Below are 20689 nucleotides of genomic sequence, written 5' to 3'. Positions count from 1 at the left end.
AAGGGCGGGGCAATTCCGTCTCCGGCAAAGAGGTTTGGGAACCATGGCAACAGGCCCCTCCCCCAGAAGATCAGCACGAACAGCCAGCAAGCCAAGACCAAGTTTACCGATCAAGGAGAACGGGAGAACTCCAGCGCTAGGGGAATACTGCACATAGAATTCATGGCTTTTTTACCATGATTCATTAGTTTTTCAAAGTTAATTTTTTTACCTGTTTTTTTTTTAATTTTTTTCCCCTATTCAACCAACATCTTATCAATCCCTTTTTTAAAAAAACGTTTTTTATTTTTCATTTTTAGAGTCATATTTTCCCCTTCATAGTAGTTCCCCTTATTATTGGCATATATATATAAGTTCTTTTCTTTAAAATTTTGAGATACAGTTTCTTCGAACAGATCAAAATATACCCTAAATCACTACTGTATGGCTTTGTTCTAGTCTGCCTAATCACACTGTCTCCCTTTTTTTTAATCTTCTTCTTTCTTTTTTCAAACAACTTCTTATCAATTCCTTTTATAAAACCTTTTATAATTTTCATCTTTACAGTCAACTTCCATCCCTTCATTGTATCAACTCTTATTTTGTACATATATAATTCTTTCTTCCTTTAAAATTTTAGGAGGCACTTTTTTCTAACAGACCAAACTACACCCAAAATCTACTGTCTGGCACTGATCTATGCACTAGCCTGATCATATTTGATCATCTTCTGTTTTTTTGTTTTGTTTTGTTCTGTTTTTATTTGTTTTTATCTTTTTCTTTTTTTTTCTCTCTTTTTTCTCTCTTTCCTTTTCTTTTCCCCTGGTTTCAAGTCTTTTCTGATTTGTTTAGAGTATATTTGCTGGGGACGTTTTTAACCTGTTAGCATTTTGTTCTCTCATTCATCTATTCTCCTCTGGACAAAAAAACAAGACAAAAAAAATCACCTCAGCAAAAAGAACAAGAGATAGTACCGTCAGCCAGGGACCTACTCAATACGGACATTAGTACGATGTCAGACCTAGAGTTCAGAATCATGACTTTAAAGATACTAGCTGGGCTTGAAAAAAGCGTGGAAGTTATTAGAGAAACGCTTTCTGGAGAAATAAAAGAACTAAAATCTAACCAAGTCGAAATCAAAAAGGCTATTGAGGTGCAATCAAAAATGGAGGCACTAACTGCTAGGATACATGAGGCAGAAGAGAGAATCAGCAATATAGAAGACCAAATGATGGAAAATAAAGAGGCTGAGAAAAAGAGAGATAAACAACTACAGGATCACAAGGGCAGAATTCGAGAGATAAGCGATACGATAAGATGAAACAACATTAGAATAATTGGGATCCCAGAAGAAGAAGAAAGAGAGAGAGGGGCAGAAGGTATATTGGAGCAAATAATAGCAGAGAACTTCCCTAATGTGGGGAAGGAAACAGGCATCAAAATCCAGGAGGCACAGAGAACCCCTCTCAAAATCAATAAAAATAGGTCAACACCCCAACATCTAATAGTAAAACTTACGAGTCTCAGAGACAAAGAGAAAATCTTGAAAGCAGCTCGGGAGAAGAGATATGTAACCTACAATGGTAGAAACATTAGATTGGCAACAGACCTATCCACAGAGACCTGGCAGGCCAGAAAGGACTGGCAGGATATCTTCAGAGCACTAAACGAGAAAAATATGCAGCCAAGAATACTATATCCAGCTAGGCTGTCATTGAAAATAGAAGGAGAGATAAAAAGCTTCCAGGACAAACAAAAACTAAAGGAATTTGCAAACACAAAACCAGCCCTATAAGAAATATTGAAAGGGGTCCTCTAAGCAAAGAGAGAGCCTAAAAGCAGCATAGACCAGAAAGGAACACAGACAATATACAGTCACAGTCACCTTACAGGCAATACAATGGCACTAAATTCATACCTTTCAATAGTTACTCTGAATGTAAATGGGCTAAATGCCCCAATCAAAAGACACAGGCTATCAGATTGGATTAAAAAACAAGACCCATCAATATGCTGTCTGCAAAAGACTCATTTTAGACCCAAAGACACGCCCAGATTGAAAGTGAGGGGGTGGAAAACCATTTACCATGCTAATGGACACCAAAAGAAAGCTGGGGTGGCCATCCTTATATCAGACAAATTAGATTTTAAAACAAAGACTGTAATAAGAGATGAAGAAGGACACTATATCCTACTTAAAGGGTCTATCCACCAAGAAGATCTAACAATTGTAAATATCTATGCCCCTAACATGGGAGCAGCCAATTATATAAGGCATTAATAACAAAAGCGAAGAAACACATTGACAACAATACAATAATAGTGGGGGACTTTAACACCCCCTGACTGAAATGGACAGATCATCTAAGCAAAAGATCAACAAGGAAATAGAGACTTTAAATGACACACTGCACCAAAGGGACTTCACAGGCATATTCAGAACATTCCATCCCAAAGCAATGGAATACACATTCTTCTCTAGTGCCCATGGAACATTCTCCAGAATTGATCATATCCTAGGTCACAAATCAGGTCTCAACCGGTACCAAAAGATGGGGATTATTCCCTGCACATTTTCAGACAACAATGCTTTGAAACTAGAACTCAATCACAAGAGGAAAGTCGGAAAGGAACTCAAATACATGGAGGCTAAAGAGCATCCTACTAAAGAATGAATGGGTCAACCAGGAAATTAAAGAAGAATTTAAAAAATTCATGGAAACCGATGAAAATGAAAAATGAAAACACAACTGCTCAAAATCTTTGGGATACAGCAAAGGCAGTCCTGAGAGGAAAGTATATAGCAATACAAGCCTTTCTCAAGAAAGAAGAAAGGTCTCAAATACACAACATAACCCTACACCTAAAGGAGCTAGAGAAAAAACAGCAAATAAAGCCTAAACCCAGCAGGAGAAGAGAAATAATAAAGATCAGAGCAGAAATCAATGAAATAAAAACCAAAAGAACAGTAGAACAGATCAATGAAACTAGGAGCTGGTTCTTTGAAAGAATTAACAACATTGATAAACCCCTGGCCAGACTTATCAAAAAGAAAAGAGAAATGACCCAAATCAACAAAATCATGAATGAAAGAGGAGAGATCACAACCAACACCAAAGAAATACAAACAATTATAAGAACATATTATGAGCAACTCTATGCCAGCAAATTAGATAACCTGGAAGAAATGGGTGCATTCCTAGAAATGTATCAACTACTAAAATTGAACCAGGAAGAAATAGAAAACCTGAACAGACCTATAACCACTAAGGAAATTGAGGCAGTCATCAAAAAACTCCCAACAAACAAAAGCCCAGGGCCAGATGGCTTCCCAGGGGAATTCTATCAGACATTTAAAGAAGAATTAATACCTATTCTCCTGAAACTGTTCCAAAAACTAGAAATGGAAGGAAAACTTCCAAACTCATTTTATGAGGCCAGCATTACCTTGATCCCAAAACCAGACAAAGACCCCATCAAAAAGGAGAATTACAGACCAATATCCTTGATGAACATGGATGCAAAAATTCTCACCAAAATACTAGCCAATACGATCCAACAGTACATTAAAAGGATTATTCACCAGGACCAAGTGGGATTTATCCCTGGGCTGAAAGGTTGGTTCAACATCCACAAATCAATCAACGTGAAACAATACATTAACAAAAGAAAGAACAAGAATCATATGATCCTCTCAATAGATGCAGAAAAAGCATTTGACAAAGTACAGCATCCTTTCTTGATCAAAACTCTTCAGAGAACAGGGGTAGAGGGTACATACCTCAATATCATAAAAGCCATCTATGAAAAACCTACAGTGAATATCATTCTCAATGAGGAAATGCTGAGAGCTTTCCCCCTAAGGTCAGGAACGCGGCAGGGATGTCCACTCTCACCACTGCTATTCAACATAGTTTAGAAGTCCTAGCCACAGCAATCAGACAACAAAAAGAAATCAAAGGCAGCCAAATCGGCAAAGAGGAAGTCAAACTCTCACTCTTTGCAGATGATATGATACTGTATGTGGAAAACCCAAAAGACTCCACCCCAAAACTGCTAGAACTCATACAGGAATTCAGTAAAGTAGCAGGATATAAAATCAGTGCACAGAAATCAGTGGCATTCCTATACACCAACAACAAGACAGAAGAGAGACAAATCAAGGAGTTGATCCCATTTACAATTGCACCCAAAACCATAAGATACCTAGGAATAAATTTAACCAAAGAGGCAAAGGATCTGTACTCAAAAAACTATAAAATACTCGTGAAAGAAATTGAAGAAGACACAAAGAAATGGAAAAACATTCCATGCTCATGGACTGGAAGAACAAATATTGTGAAGATGTCAATGCTACTTAGAGCAATCTACACATTCAATGCAATCCCCATCAAAATACCATCCACTTTTTTCGAAGAAATGGAACAAATAATCCTAAAATTTGTATGGAACCAGAAGAGACCCCGGATAGCCAGAGGAATATTGAAAAAGAAAAGCAAAGCTGGCGGCATCCCAATTCCGGACTTCCAGCTCTATTACAAAGCTGTCATCCTCAAGACAGTATGGTACTGGCACAAAAACAGACACATAGATCAATGGAACAGAATCGAGAGCCCAGAAATGGACCCTCAACTCTATGGTCAACTCATCTTTGACAAAGCAGAAAAGAATGTCCAATGGAAAAAAGACAGTCTCTTCAACAAATGGTGTTGGGAAAATTGGACAGCCACATGCAGAAGAATGAAACTGGACCATTTCCTTACACCACACACAAAAATAGACTCCAAATGGTTGAAAGACCTAAACGTGAGACAGGAGTCCATCAACATCCTAAACACAGGCAGCAACCTCTTTGACCTCAGCCTCAACAATTTCTTCCTAGAAACATCACCAAAGGCAAGGGAAGCCAGGGCAAAAATGAACTATTGGGATCTCATCAAGATAAAAAGCTTTTGCACAGCAAAAGAAACAGTCCACAAAACCAAAAGACAACCGACAGAATGGGAGAAAATATTTGCAAACGACATATCAGACAAAGGGCTAGTATCCAAAATCTATAAAGAACTTATCAAACTCAACAGCCAAAGAACAAATAATCCAATCAAGAAATGGGCAGAAGACATGAACAGTCATTTTTCCAAAGAAGACGTCCAAATGGCCAACAGACACATGAAAAAGTGCTCAACATCACTCAGCATCAGGGAAATCCAAATCAAAACCTCAATGAGATACCACCTCACACCAGTCAGAATGGCTAAAATTAACAAGTCAGGAAATGACAGATGTTGGTGGAGAAAGGGGAACCCTCCTACACTGTTGGTGGGAATGCAAGCTGGTGCAACCACTCTGGAAAACAGTATGGAGGTTCCTCAAACAGTTGAAAATAGAGCTACCATCTGATCCAGCAATTGCACTACTGGGTATTTACCACAAAGATACAAATGTAGGGATCCAAAGGGGTACGTGCACCCCGATGTTTATAGCAGCAATGTCCACAATAGCCAAACTGTGGAAAGAGCCAAGATGTCCATCGACAGATGAATGGATAAAGAAGAGGTGGTATATATACACAATGGAATATTATGCAGCCATCAAAAGGAATGAGATCTTGCCATTTGCAATGACGTGGATGGAACTGGAGGGTGTTATGCTGAGTGAAATAAGTCAATCATGGAAAAATATGTATCATATGACCTCACTGATATGAGGAATTCCTAATCTCAGGAAACTAACTGAGGGTTGCTGGAGTGATGGGTGGTGGGAGGGATGAGGTGGCTGGGTGATAGACATTGGGGAGGGTATGTGCTATGGTGAGCGCTGTGAATTGCACAAGACTGTTGAATCAGAGATCTGTACTCCTGAAACAAATAATGCAATATATGTTAAGAAAAAAAAAGAAGAAGAAGAAGATAGCAAGAGGAGAATAATGAAGGGGAGAAAGTCGGAGGGGGAGACGAACCATGAGAGACGATGGACTCTGAAAAACAAACTGAGGGTTCTAGAGGGGAGGGGCGTGGGGGGATGGGTTAGCCTGGTGATGGGTATTAAAGAGGGCACATTCTGCGTGGAGCACTGTGTGTTATCCACAAACAATGAATCATGGAATGCTACATCAAAAACTAATGATGTAATGTATAGTGATTAACATAACAATAAAAAATTAAAAACAAAAACAAAAACAAATGTAACTACCATTTAATAGCCTCACAAAAACACAAGTCATGTCTCCATCTTAGAAATGGAGGCTTGGCAAGAAGGAACTTTGCACTGGTCACACAGTCAGAAAGTTGCAGAACTGGGATGTGAATGCTGAGATGTTTGATCCAAGAACTCACATTCTTTCAGTTACATGAATGGTGGTGTATTATTTTAGGAATGATACCTCAACTTACTGCTCTGCCTACTGACCAGGATGGAAAGGAAAAAGACTTGAACCAAAAATCCAATCATTGAGCTGAAAAAAAAATGATAGAAGAAAAATAGAAAAGAGAAAAATGCTTCAAGAGACACTGCAGAAGTAGATTCAATTGGACCTAGTGACTTGCTGGATGCAGGCTAGTAGAAGATGATAGAAATGATATATTTCTTAGCATTACCCTGAGCATGACTCAGGGTAATTCCACCAACAGGCAATGAAAAAAAAGATACAAAAGATCAAAGTTTGATGACAAGGTGATTGAGTGTTGAGCTAGAAATCATCCAGTAGAAATGTCTGGTGGGCATAGTGAGGCGCGGGTCTAGACTGGGACACAGGCCAGTGTTAAAGATGTATATTTAGAAACGATTCACCTACAGTCAAAGTGACAAGAAGGGATGACAGCACCAAAGGACAATGTGTAGAAAACAAGAGTGCAAATCACAAAACTATAAGGAATGACAAGATCTAGAGCAAAGATTCACCAAATGTAAGAAAGAAGAGGAGGGAACAAATATTCTAATAGAAGTATTTTTAGAAGGCAATTGTTCAAAATTCAGTAAGCCTGGTCAGTATCAAATGTGTCCAAGAGGGTGTAGGAGAATAAACATGAGACTGGATTGGATGTGGGATAATTAGCAAGCTGAGAGTTAATTTCAATGAAGTGCTGGGACCACAATTTGGGAGTGAGTAGGATGGGAAGTGAACGCAGAAAATTTTTCCAGAAATAATGAAAAGAAGAAATGTAAAAATACAAGAAATCTGGGAATAGAAATGGAACATACAGGCTGGCCATTTTAGTCCCTTCATTTTACAGATAAGAAAACTGGGCCCAGAGAAATTAACCAATACCTTTATTTATACCTTAGACAGAAAACCAGCAAAGATGAAATGGTAATTCAGGAGGGATAAGGATCAAGGAAGACTTTCTGTCTCCAGAAAGAGACAGAAATGGACTCCAGAAGAGTCCATTTAAATCCTCATTTCTCATTTAAGATGGCTCCTTCCTCTGGTACTATGAGCCCATAGTCTTGAAATCATTTTCAATATATCTGAAAGAAAGACCATATTATCCACTGAGACCCATGACTATGATGGCTCACTTGCTGGAGAAAATGTAATATCGCTGGTTTGAGCAAGAGAAAGAGAAATCTGTCTATCACACTTTTTTATTCTTATAGGAGTTTTGTAGTCCTGAAACCTGGAAGACAGGAAGGATTGCTCATACTAAATTTGAAATGCATCACTGTAATAATCTTGATAATACTCCTCCCTATCCCATTTTGGAGATAACAAATAACCCCAAGGTAACTATCCACCTACAGAAATGGACACAGTAGGGTGAAGGCATTCATTAAAAAAAAAAAAATCACCCAATTATGAATAATTCATGATGAGCTGGCAAACACCAGTTTGCTATGGGTAGCTAGGTTCATCAAGAAACACCCTGATAATGTGTATATAAAGACAAACTCAACTGTTTGAGCAGGACATTTGCCATCAGAGCTTCACTCCAGGAACAATCTCTCTGGGTCTGGACATCATGTCTGTGCGCTTTTCTTCTGCATCCAGACGGCTTGGCTCCAGCGGGGGAGCAGGTTTTGGGGCTGGAAACGCATGCGGTGTGCCAGGCATTGGAAGTGGCTTTTCTTGCGCTTTTGGGGGCAGCTCATCTGCAGGAGGCTATGGTGGGGGACTGGGTGGGGGAAGTGCTTCTTGCGCTGCCTTCACCGGGAATGAACACGGCCTCCTGTCGGGCAACGAGAAGGTGACCATGCAGAACCTCAATGACCGCTTAGCCTCCTACCTGGAGAATGTGCGAGCACTAGAGGAGGCCAACGCCGATCTGGAGCAGAAGATCAAGGGATGGTATGAGAAATTCGGGCCTGGTTCTTGCCGTGGTCTTGATCATGATTACAGCAGATACTTCCCAATAATTGATGACCTTAGGAACCAGGTAAGAAGCACAATGTCATGAGGGTTAATACCGCTAAGAATATTCAGCCACACAAGCACCCACAAATGCGTAAGCTGTCACACACAGCAGGGCTTTGCTCTCAGCCTCGGATTTTCCGTAGTGCATTATGAATATTAAAAATAATTTCTTTTCAAATCCTAATCTTTGAACATGGCTCACCCATACCTGGTACGAGGTATGCATGTTTATGCTTTTTGTAATATGAAAATATCAAAAACTGCCCACCATCTCCTGCTATATTATTTATAACTTTTTCCATAGAAAGGGTTTTTTTATGGGTGGGGTGAAGAGTAAAAAAGGCTATACTTAATTTCCCATTTGCAAAAGAATCATCTTATTGTTGGAGACAGAATGCCAGAAAGATTACGATAATTTCAAAGGTGACTTTCTTTCAAGGAAATGTGACATTTCCTAACTCCTAACTAACTTCCCATTTATCAGATCATTTCTGCAACTACCAGCAATGCCAATGTTATCCTGCAAAATGATAATGCAAGACTTACGGCTGATGACTTCAGGCTAAAGTGAGTAGAGCTGAAGAGAAACTAAAGAAGTTATTTCAACATTTCCCCCTTTAATCTAAGCTATCAGAGGTCACCTCAATTGTTTGACTTTGTTTATTTGCTTTAAACCAAATGCATGTAAGAATGACCAGCTGAATGATATATTTTACTTGGGAAATTTAGGAACCGAGACAAATGAATGTCAAGATCATATGAAAGAGAATTTTGAGTGTTCCCATTCTCTTGCTTCAAAGAAATTTGCTGATTGCATTATGGGCAGTCTAACTGAAGCTTTGAGTGTATTTTAACAGTTTGACCTTGATGCATGGTTGGCGTTTTATGATGACCCAGAAAGTGATGGGACTAAGGTGATGCAACTGTCAAATATTTTCTAAGGTTTGAAAATGAACAGGCCCTTCACCAGAGCGTTGATGCGGATGTCAGCGGTTTGCGCAGGGTGCTGGATGAGCTGACTCTCTGCCGAACCGACCTAGAGATCCAGCTGGAAACCCTGAGCGAGGAGCTGGCTTACCTCAAGAAGAATCACGAGGAGGTAGGTCCTCTGTCTCCCCCGATTCCACAATCCGCCTTGCTCCCAAAACTTAAAAATGAATTTCAGGTGACAGGTATAACAATGTCCGCCATCAATATTCCAGAAGGAACTCGTCAGTTTCTCTGCGTGGCTTAGATTGTTTGGAAATGTTTCTATCCATAGGCCTCCAAAGAACAAACCTTTTTTAAAAAGTTTCTAACCTCATGTATCCTGTCGGTCTGGTTCCTCTGAAAATATTCAGCTCCTAACGTGGTCAAACAAATTTCTTTCAGGAAATGAAGGCGCTGCAGTGCGCGGCTGGAGGGAACGTGAACGTGGAGATGAACGCGGCGCCCGGGGTGGACCTCACGGTCCTGCTGAACAACATGCGGGCGGAGTACGAAGACCTGGCCGAGCAGAACCGCAGGGACGCGGAGGCCTGGTTCAATGAGAAGGTAAAACCCCACCAGGGCACGCCTGCGTGGCCCTGGGCGCTGATGCAAGGCCGGCAGCACCCTAACACCCCCCACCTCTCCAACCTTTCAGAGCGCTTCCCTGCAGCAGCAGATTTCTGATGATGCTGGTGCCACCACCTCAGCTCGGAATGAGCTTACCGAGATGAAACGTACTCTTCAAACCCTGGAGATCGAACTCCAGTCCCTCTTGGCAATGGTCAGTAAAAAGTATCAAAAAAGATTGGTTTCAGAAGTGGGGAAGAAATGTAAAGAGCATTTCTTTCACGTCTTATTACTTACCTTCGTTTTTATCCATTAATCGCCGGACTTGACATAAGCCACATTTGCATTTTTCACAGCAGAACCCTCTTGGCCTGAAAAGTAGACCTAGGTTCTCATAATTATGAAACATTGGAAATTAGCAAGTACAGTTATTTTGAAGTACTCGGAAAAGAAAATAGTTTCTACCCTGAATCTTCTCTCCCAAGTCAAAAGATAAACCATCCTCCCTGGAATGCAAAAATGCGTTCCCACCCCTCCTATCTTCTTCATCTGGCATTCCTTTGGGCCACTTTAATTAAGAACACTTAGAAGTTCCTTTTTAAGTGGCATAAACAAGAAGCAAAGTGGAGGCATGAATGTTGCCTCTAAAGCTAAACACCTTTGATAATAATAGTAACCTTTTCATTAAGGTTTTGCCCAGCACTTTCTCCCACTTGAGTCCACAATAACCCTGGGGCTTGGGCAGGGCAGACTTTATAATTCCTATCATTATTTTCAAAAGAACAATCTGAGATTCAAAGAAGTTAAGCAGTTAAAAAAAAAAAAAAAGTTAGGCAGTTTTCCCAGAGCCCCACAGTTGAATACGAAGGAACCTGAACTTCTCTCCAAATTACCTAACTCCCGCGTGTATACTTCTCCCGCTACGGCTAGTAGACAAACCTTCAGAGTTTATCCACAAAAGAGGGTATGAATGTATATAAAATTAGGACTTGGCATAAAAATTCTTGCAGCTGAAAGAGGAAGACACTTTTATTTTCATTCCACCTACAAGTATAGCAAGCATCCCTCTTTAGGAGAAACACTTTATAAACCCATTTGGATTCACAAACCATTTAAAGTTTAAAAACATCATTCTTTTCTTTGGGTCAGTCTACTTTGGGAAAGTTTACCCAGTTCACTATGGGGTTATTAATTTTATAGAAGAGCTACAATCTCCATGAGACAAGACTGTCATGTGATTAGAAACAAAGTAGCAAACTGTAGGGTGACTTTTATTCCTGGGAAATGTGGCAAATTGTGCCAGACTCTCAAAGCAGAGGTGGGGCAGAGGGATCTTTAGACTGTGCCCTATGAAGAAACAAGTTCATCTTTGCTAACACTCCTGGACATATGAGTGACATTCACCACCAACTGTGTCATTCTCAAACAGAAAAACAGTATGACATCTAATAAAGGCAACAATTAATATTGAACAAGGGGGACTCTTTGGGGGTAAATATGGTTATTTGCATCGTGTAAGATAACTCTTTTAAATATCTCTTAAGTGCTCTGCCAACACTGTGACACTTTCTACTAAACTATGTCTTCCTGATCCATAGAAACACTCCCTGGAGTGCTCCCTGAGCGAGACTGAAGGCAACTACTGTGCACAGCTCGCCCAGATCCAGGCTCAGATCGGGGCCCTGGAGGAGCAGCTGCACCAGGTCAGAACCGAGACGGAGGGCCAGAAGCTGGAGTACGAGCAGCTGCTCGACATCAAGGTCCACCTGGAGAAGGAAATCGAGACCTACTGCCGCCTGATTGATGGAGAGGATGGGTAAGCACAGCTTCTACTGAGAAAACACTTTATACTTTATTTTAAGGTTATTAAAGGTTTTTAGAAACCAAGTACAAAGTATTGGTGACCTATATCATGTATAACTAAACCCCTTCTAGTGTTATTTCAGAATCCAGAGATCTCCCATCTTAAATCCTTGTTTTCCAGTTTCCTTAGCAAAATAGAGTGAAATAATTAATGCAAGCTCTCTATATTGTTACAGCTCTTGTGTTAAATCAAAAGGCTATGGAGGACCAGGAAATCAGATAAAAGGTAAACAAAAGCTGTGTTGAGCATTCAAAATGTACCTGTATAAGTTTCAAATGATGAGTTAATTATTTCCCCTTCATGGATCTGATAAATTCTAACAATTCATGTGTCATTTCAGAGTCATCTAAAACCACCATGGTTAAAACAATTGTTGAAGAAATAGATCCTCGTGGCAAAGTTCTCTCATCCAGAGTTCACACTGTGGAAGAGAAAGCCACCAAAGCCAACAACGTGAAGAGTGAACAGAGGGTGCCTTCCTGAGCCCCAGAAGAAGAGCCCCTAAATTAAAATACCAAACTGAAGCTAGGTTCCTAAATAAAAGCCCTCTTATTTTTCTGCTTTTCTTCCAATGAATTAAGACAAGCTGTTTGTAGAATGGTAACATTTCTTTGACTTTCTCTATGGTGGTGTGTCAATAAAAGTTCTTCCTGTTGCAAGTCATTTTCACTGGTTCTGGTCAATCTTTGCATTTTAAACATACCCACAAGGGGAGCTGAATCTGATTTTGTTTGTTTGTTTGTTTGTTTGTTTAATTCAGTGGCCTTCACAAGTTAGGAGTAAACTTAACAGGTAAACTGGCTGGAGTCTTTTTCACATCTCTGTAAAATTTTAAATCTTCCTCCTGCCTTCTATAAATACTTGTTAAGCACACTTTCTAAGTGCTGGCAATGAGAATAAAATAGTCTATAAAATCTAATTCCTGAATGCAACATGTTTATAGAAGTGGAAATAAGAAGAATCAAAAACATCCTAAAAATAAAGGGAAAAAACTGTAAATGGTGATATTTGAAGGTAGAAAGGAAGAGAGAGAAATATGGGAACTAGATAGGGCAAGATAGGGAAATTCTACAATGTTAGGCCACAAAACACATCTTAACAAACTGAAGAAAACTGAAATCATATCAAGTATCTTTTCTGGCCACAGTAGTATGAAACCAGAAATCCATAACAGGAGGAAAATTGGAAAATCCAAAAATATGTAAAAATTAACACACTCCTGAACAATGAGTGGGTCAAAGAAGAAATCCAAAGGAAAATTAAAAAAAAAAAATCTTGAGACAAATGAAAATATAATATACAGGGATATATGGGATGCAGCAAGAGCAGTACTAAGAGGGAACTTTATAGTGATAATCATATATTAAGAAAGAAGAAAGTTCACAAATAAGCAATCTAACTTTACATATCAAGAAACTAGAAAAAGGAGAAATTAAGCCTAAAGTTAGCAGAAGGAAAGAAATAATAAAGATCAGAACAGAAATAAATGACAGAGACTAGAAAAGAAATAGATAAGATCAACAAAACTGATAGTTGGTTTTTTTGAAAAGTTAAAATTGAAAATCTTTAGCTAGTCCAGCCAGAGGGAGAGAGAAAGGACTCAAATAAAAATTTAAGTGAAAAAAGAGACATTACAAGTGATGTCAGAAATACAAAGGATTATAAGAGAATACTGAAACATTTATATGCCAACAAATTGGATAATCTAAAAGAAATAAATTCATGGGGCGCCTTGGTAGCTCAGTTGGTTAAGCGACTGCCTTCGGCTCAGGTCATGATCTCAGAGTCCTGGGATCAAGCCCCACATCAGGCTCCCTGCTCAGTGCGAAGCCTGCTTCTCCCTTTCCCACTCCCCCTGCTTGTGTTCCCTCTCTCGCTGTCTCTCTCTCTGTCAAATAAATAAATAAAATCTTTAAAAAAATAAAGAAATAAAAGAAATAAATTCCAAGAAACATGCAAACTGCCAAGACTAAATCATGAAAAATAGAAAATCTAAACAGACCAATGATGAGTGAGGAGATTGAATCAGTAATCAAAAACCCTTTCAACAAAGAAAAGCCTAAGACTAGATGATTTCACTGGTGAATTCTACTACTTACAGAAGAATTAATGCCAATCTTTCTCAAGCTCTTCCAAAAAACAAGAGGAGAAAACACTTCCAAACTCATTTTCTAAGTTCAGCATTACTCTTATACCAAAGCCAGACAAAGATGCTACAAGAAAAGAAAATTACAGGCCAATACCCCTGATGAATATAGATGCAAAAATCTTCAACAAAACTCTAGCAAAATAAATTCAACAGCACCATAAAAAAATCATATACCATGATCAAATGTGATTTATCCCTGGGATGCAATAAATGTGATACACCACATTAACAGAAGGAAGGGTAAAAATCATATGATCATCTCAATAGATACAGAAAAAACATTTGACAAAATTTGACACCTTTTCATGATACAAATGCTCAGCAAATTAGGTATGGAAGGAATGTAACTTAACATAAAAGCCATATATGAAATTACCACAGCTAATATACTCAGTGGTGAAAAACTGAAAGCTTTTCCTCTATACCAGGAATAAGGCAAGGATGTCCACTCACCACTTTTATTCAATACTGGAATTCCTAGCCAGAGCAATTAGGCAAGAAAAAGAAATAAGAGGCACCCAAATTGGAAGAGAAGCAAAATTGTCTCTGTTTGCAGATAGCATGCTCTTATATATAGAAAACCCTAAAGACTTCACCCAAAAACTGTTAAAACTAATAAATAAATTCAGCAAAGTTGCAGGACACAAAATCAATATTAAAAATCAGTTACATTTTTATATACTTGCAATAAATTGTCCAAAAAGAAAATTAAGAAAACAATCCCATTTATAATAGCATCAGAAAGAATAAAATACTTAGGAATAAATTTAACTAAGGAGATTAGAGACTTGTACACTGAAAACTACAAAACAGTGATGAAAGAAATTAAAGCAGACACAAACAAATCAAAAGACATCCCATGTTCATGAACCCAAAGATTAATAATGTTTAAAGGGCCATACTACCAAAGCAATCTACAGACTTAATGCAATCCCTGTCAAAATCCCAATGACATTTTTATCATAAATAGAAAAAACAATCCTAAAATTCATCTAAATACAAAAAAGACCTTTAATAGCTAAAGCAATTTTGAGAAAGGACAAATCACCCTTCCTGATTTCAAAATACCTTACAAACTACAGTAAATAAAACAGCATGGAAGACATAAAAATATGGAGAAATTAGAACCCTTGTGCACTGTTGGTGGGAATGCAAACTGGTTCAGCCACTATGAAAAACAGTATGGCAGTTCTTGAAAAAATTGAAAATAGAATTACCATATGTTCCTGCAATTCCACTTCCTGGTACATACCCAAAAGAATTGAAAGCAGGATCTTGAAAAGATATTTGTACACCCATGTTCCAAGCAGCATCATTCACAACAACTAAAATGTAGAAGCAACCCAAGTGATCATCAATAAAGAATGAATAAGCAAAATGTGGTGTATACATACAATCAAATAATATTCAGCCTTTACAAGGAAGGAAATTCTGACACATGCTACTACATGGATGAACCTTTGAAGTCACTATGTTAAGTAAAATAAGCCAGTCACAAAAAGACAAATAGTATATGATTCCACTTATATAAGGTACCTGGAGTTGACCAATTCATAAAGAGAAAAAGTAGGATGGTGATTGCCAGGGGCTGGGGGGAAGAGAATGGGGAGTTATTGTTTAATGGGTATGTTTAAGTTTTACAAGATGAAAACAGTATAGCAATGTATGTTGGTTGCACAACATTATAAATGTATTCAGTACCACTGAATTGTACACTTTAAAATAGATAAGATAATAATTTTGTGTTCTGTGTATTTTACCACAGTAAAAAGAATAGAGAGCCCAGAAATAAATCCATATATATATAGTCAACTTACCTTCGACAAAGGGGCCAAGGATATGTAATGAGGAAAGGATAATCTCTTCAAGAAATGGTATTGGGAAAACTGAATATCCACATGTAAAAAGGGCCCCATGTGAAATTGGGCCCCTATGACACACTATACACAAAAATCAACTCAGAATGGATTAAATACCTAAACATAAGACCCAAAACAGTAAAACTCCTCAAAGAAAACACAAAAGATGAGATTGGATGTGTTCAGGGTGGTATGGCCATAGACATAGGAGAAAGCCCCTTGACATTGGTTTTGGTAATGATTCCTTGGATGTGACACCAAAATAAAGGCAACAAAACAAAGTACATGCAGGACTTTTTACATAACTTCCAGGAAAGAATCAATCATCATGATATCCAGCACTTTGAACTCTATTCTAAGCATCATTGTAATTCTCAGAACAACCCTATGAGATAGATACTATTGTCATCCTCTTTTTATACATAAGGAAACTGAGGCATAGAGTGGTTGAGTAACTATCCCAAGGTCACACAGCTAATAACTAGAGTTGCTAGAACACTAATCCAGCCAGTCTGGCTCATAGTCTGTGCTTGACTCCAACATAATACTATGTTATTGAGAACCTCATGATTCCACCTTCCTTCTAGCAGGAGAAGGGAGGTAAAAACTAAGCACATTCTAAACTCCACTCAATCTAAAATTAAGCCATTATCAGAGTCAGGGACCCTGCAGAGTGGCTTTGGATAGTATCTGATTTCTTTCCTCAGGTCCCCTGTTCCCTTCAGTGCAGAGTGGGAATATCAAAACCAGGGAAGCCATTTTGTGGGAAGAGTTAGCACACCAGATTCTGACTCTTAGAAAAACTAGGTATCTAATGACAAAACAAACCTCATTCATGTCCGAGAAAAATACCGTTTCAACTTGGGTAACAGAAATGTAAAATGTAAATTTTAAACAACAAAGATATTGAAAGACCTAAAAGTGATATAGGAATCCATCAAAATCCTAGAGAAGAACACAAGCAGCAACTTCTTTGACTTCAGCCACAGCAACTTCTGGCTAAACACATCTCCAAAGGCAAGGGAAACAAAAGCAAAAATGAACTATTGGGACTTCAACAAGATAAAATGCTTTTGCACAGCAAAGGAAACAATCAACAAAATTAAAAGGCAACCTATGGAACGGGAGAAGATACTGGCAAGTGACATATTGGATAAAGGGCTAGTATCCAAAATCTGTAAAGAACTTATCAAACTCAATACCCAAAAAACAAAAAATCCAGTCAAGAAATGGGCAGAAGACATGAATAGACATTTCTCCAAAGAAGACATACAAATTGGCTAACAGACACATGAAAAAATTCTCAACATCATTCAGCATCAGGGAAATACAAATCAAAAACACATGAGATACCTTACACCAGTCAGAATGGCTAAAATTAACAACTCAGAAAACAACAGAAGTTAGCGAGGATGGAAAAAAAGGGGAACCCTCTTACACTGTTGGTGGGAATGCAAACTGGTGCAACCACTCCAGAAAACAGTAGGGAGGTTCCTCAAAAAGTTAAAAATAGAGCTACCCTATGACCCAGCAATAGCACTACTAGGTATTTATCCAAAGGATACAAAAATAGTGATTCAAGGCACATGTACCCCAATGTTTATAGCAGCAATATCCACAATAGCCAAACTATGGAAAGAGCCCAGATGTCCATTGACAGATGAATGGATAAAGAAAATGTGTATACACACACATACACACACAATGGAATATTACTCAGCCATCAAAAAGAATGAAATCTTGCCATTTGCAATGACATGGATGGAACTAGAGGGTATTATGCTAAGTGAAATAAGTCAGTCAGAGAAAGACAAATACTATATGATTTCACTTATATGTGGAATTTAAGAAACAAAACAGATGAACAAAGGGGAAGGGAAGGGAAAATAAAATAAGATGAAAACAGAGAGGGAGACAAACCATAAGAGACTCTTAACTCTAGAAAACAAACTGAAGGTTGCTGGAGGGGAGGTGGGTGAGGACATAGGGTAACTGGGTGATGGGCATTGAGAAGGGCACTTGATGTAATGAGCACTGGGTGTTATATGCAACTGATGAATCACTAAATTCTACCCCTGAAACTAATAATACAGTATATGTTAACTAAATTGAATTTAAATAAAATGTTTTTTAAAGGTATTTAAGCATGTTTGAAACTAAACACTAAATTTATTGGGGACAAAATTAGCCTACTATTGTTAGAATAAGATAAAGTGATAAATGTCTTTATCCTGAGGTGAGCAGACATTTACACTGCATAACTTACAGTTTAATTCAATTATTTCTGAGTACCTAAAATATGCACATTATATAATGAATGTTCTAATACCTAATACAGTTCTAATACTTAAATACCTAATAGAAGAAAGGATAATGATATGTGGCTGAATACGTGTTTCTTACTATGAATAAAATAAGCTACTCTCAAGGAAGAAATGTATGGCTAGAATCCATTAAGTCTATCTCCCACTTCTGGAAAGGACTAAAGTATACCTAAACTTCTGTAGCAATTGTTAGTGTAGAGGAAATCTATGAGTAAGAAAAGTCAAGAGATTTGCCCTGATGAGCAAACAGATGACAGTGTTTTCAGAAGGAGTTAAGCATCATTCATTCCAGTCCTGCTTGGATATAAAAATGCTTTGTGATCTGTGTTGCCGCTTAGCTTCACAGCCAACTCATCCCCAGAAGATTCTAATAATATATGCTTAACTTGTTCCCCAAAAGATTACAAGTTAATTAGTATTTATAAAATATCTAGAGATAAGTAGATTATGTTAATAATACTTTGCAGCCTCATAATACCTCTTATTCAAGAGACTCAAGATTACACTGACCCCATACTCTGTTTTTCTTGTTTTATTCATGGGAAGTTTGGACAAAAGATTAAAATTGTGACCAGGTCACAACAACATCAATAACAAGTCTCTGAATGTGAGCTACAACTCTTATCGCACATTATTCTAAACCTGTAGCAATGGTCTGAATTACAGTTTTATATAAATTATCTTAAAATATTTTAGTCAAAAAAGTCCAGACATTCTGGCCCACCATTATTACGTATCTTTTAGGAGCAGTAATGTTGGGTGTTTTTCAAAGTATATGATACACACCACATTGAAAAATCTCATTCAGAAAAAAATTACTGTTTCAAAACAATCTAAACCTAAAATCAGTAACCAATCAAATTGTACCATTATAAGTCATAGAGACCTGACCCTGTCTGACATGTTCACTTTATGATAATAATTTAAATAATTAACATTTACAAAATGTTTGTGCCCTTCAGACTGTTTTATAGTCATTAATTATTGAAACTGCTCAACATTCAGTGTTATTATTTCCATTTGCCCAGCAGGGAAATGAAGCATAACCAAATGGGATAACTTCCCATGGGCATCAAGGAAAGAGAATGAAGAGGTTGCTTACCTATAACAACTAATCTTCCATCTCGAGTACCATAATTATTGGTGTTCTAGGTAGGGATGAAAACACATCTCTCCTTCATATATTTTACTCCCTAACTATCAATAGGAAGTTCAGTTCTCAAAATAATTCCTAATACCTTAAATACATAAATTTAAACTAAAATACAGTAAACAATATTTTTGAGGTAGAAAAATGAACAATGTGGAGACTCAGAAGTTTGTTGAATGGATATTCTGCTCCTGGACTAAACCAAGAAATCTCAGTAAAAATAATTTTCTGTCACTGACACATATTCATTAATTTTAGTTAAATTGATAAGCAAAGTATTGCAGGACTTCTGTTACTTCAGTTTTCAACTTAAAAAAATCAATTAAAAAATTCCCACTACCAACAGATCACTATATTTTTTCTTTTTTTTATTATGTTATGTTAATCACCATACATTACATCATTAGTTTTACGTGTAGTGTTCCATGATTCATTGTTTGCGTATAACACCCAGTGCTTCATGCAGAACATGCCCTCTTTAATACCCATCACCAGGCTAACTCATCCTCCCATCCCTCTCCAAGCCCACGGCCAGATGGCTTCCCCGGGGAATTCTACCAAACATTTAAAGAAGAATTAATACCTATTCTTCTGAAACTGTTCCAAAAAATAGAAATGGAAGGAAAACTTCCAAACTCGTTTTATCAGGCCACAATTACCTTGATTCCCAAACCAGACAAAGACGCCATCAAAAAGGAGAATTACAGAACAATATCCTTGATGAACACAGATGCAAAAATTCTCACCAAAATACTATCCAATAGGATCCAACAGTACATTAAAAGGATTATTCACCACAACCAAGTGGGATTTATCCCTGGGCTGCAAGGTTGGTTCAACATCCGCAAACCAATCAGTGTGATACAATACATTAATAAAAGAAAGAACAAGACCCATATGATCCTCTCAATAGATGCAGAAAAAGCATTTGACAAAGTACAGCATCCTTTCTTGATCAAAACTCTTCAGAGTGTAGGGATAGAGGGTACATACTTCAATATCAGATCACTGTATTTTGAGAGTATCTGATATTAGTAAGGAAGGAAATTGCCCATAGAAATACTCCCTAAACATTTGCAGGACAAAAGCAGTGGACATTTCTCACGTAAATTATTAGTTTTTTATTGTCTAGGGGGAAAAAAAAAACTAGACTCTCTTCCAGAAGTCAAAAAGATATATGCTTACTCATGTTTAATTTTGACCTTTAAAACTATGATTTAGTATTACTTCACCAGGCACCTTTTCATAGACCAAGATATCCTTGGGGCACCTTTCCACCTACAGACTGGACACTCTTAAAAATCACCCAATTATGAAAAACAACAATTAGGGAGCGAGTAATATTTTATTAGAGATTGAAAGTCAAGACTGAAATGACCTACTGAGTCCTATAAAAGGCCAATGGAGATCACGTCTATGGATGGTGTGCTTTTGCTTCACTCCTCACTGAGAAAGGGTCGCTCTGCCGTACTGTCGCC

The 20689-nt window shown here is 37.8% G+C and overlaps 1 protein-coding gene across 1 annotated transcript; it reads left to right on the top strand.

Moving 5' to 3' along the window:
- The first annotated feature begins 7893 nt into the window (after window positions 1-7893).
- Window positions 7894-12392, top strand: LOC113939712 (keratin, type I cytoskeletal 27). The gene is made up of 8 exons (XM_035724651.1): window positions 7894-8351; window positions 8814-8896; window positions 9272-9428; window positions 9701-9862; window positions 9954-10079; window positions 11464-11681; window positions 11905-11954; window positions 12070-12392. Exons 1-8 carry the CDS (start codon window positions 7938-7940, stop codon window positions 12210-12212), a joined length of 1353 nt encoding a protein of 450 aa, XP_035580544.1. The 5' UTR covers window positions 7894-7937; the 3' UTR covers window positions 12213-12392.
- The last annotated feature ends 8297 nt before the right edge of the window (window positions 12393-20689 follow it).

The sequence above is a fragment of the Zalophus californianus genome, chromosome 16, assembly GCF_009762305.2.
Source record: "Zalophus californianus isolate mZalCal1 chromosome 16, mZalCal1.pri.v2, whole genome shotgun sequence".
NCBI classification, from domain to species: domain Eukaryota; kingdom Metazoa; phylum Chordata; class Mammalia; order Carnivora; family Otariidae; genus Zalophus; species Zalophus californianus.
Note: the sequence above shows the minus strand (reverse complement) of the source record. Positions and strands in the feature narration are given on the sequence as shown.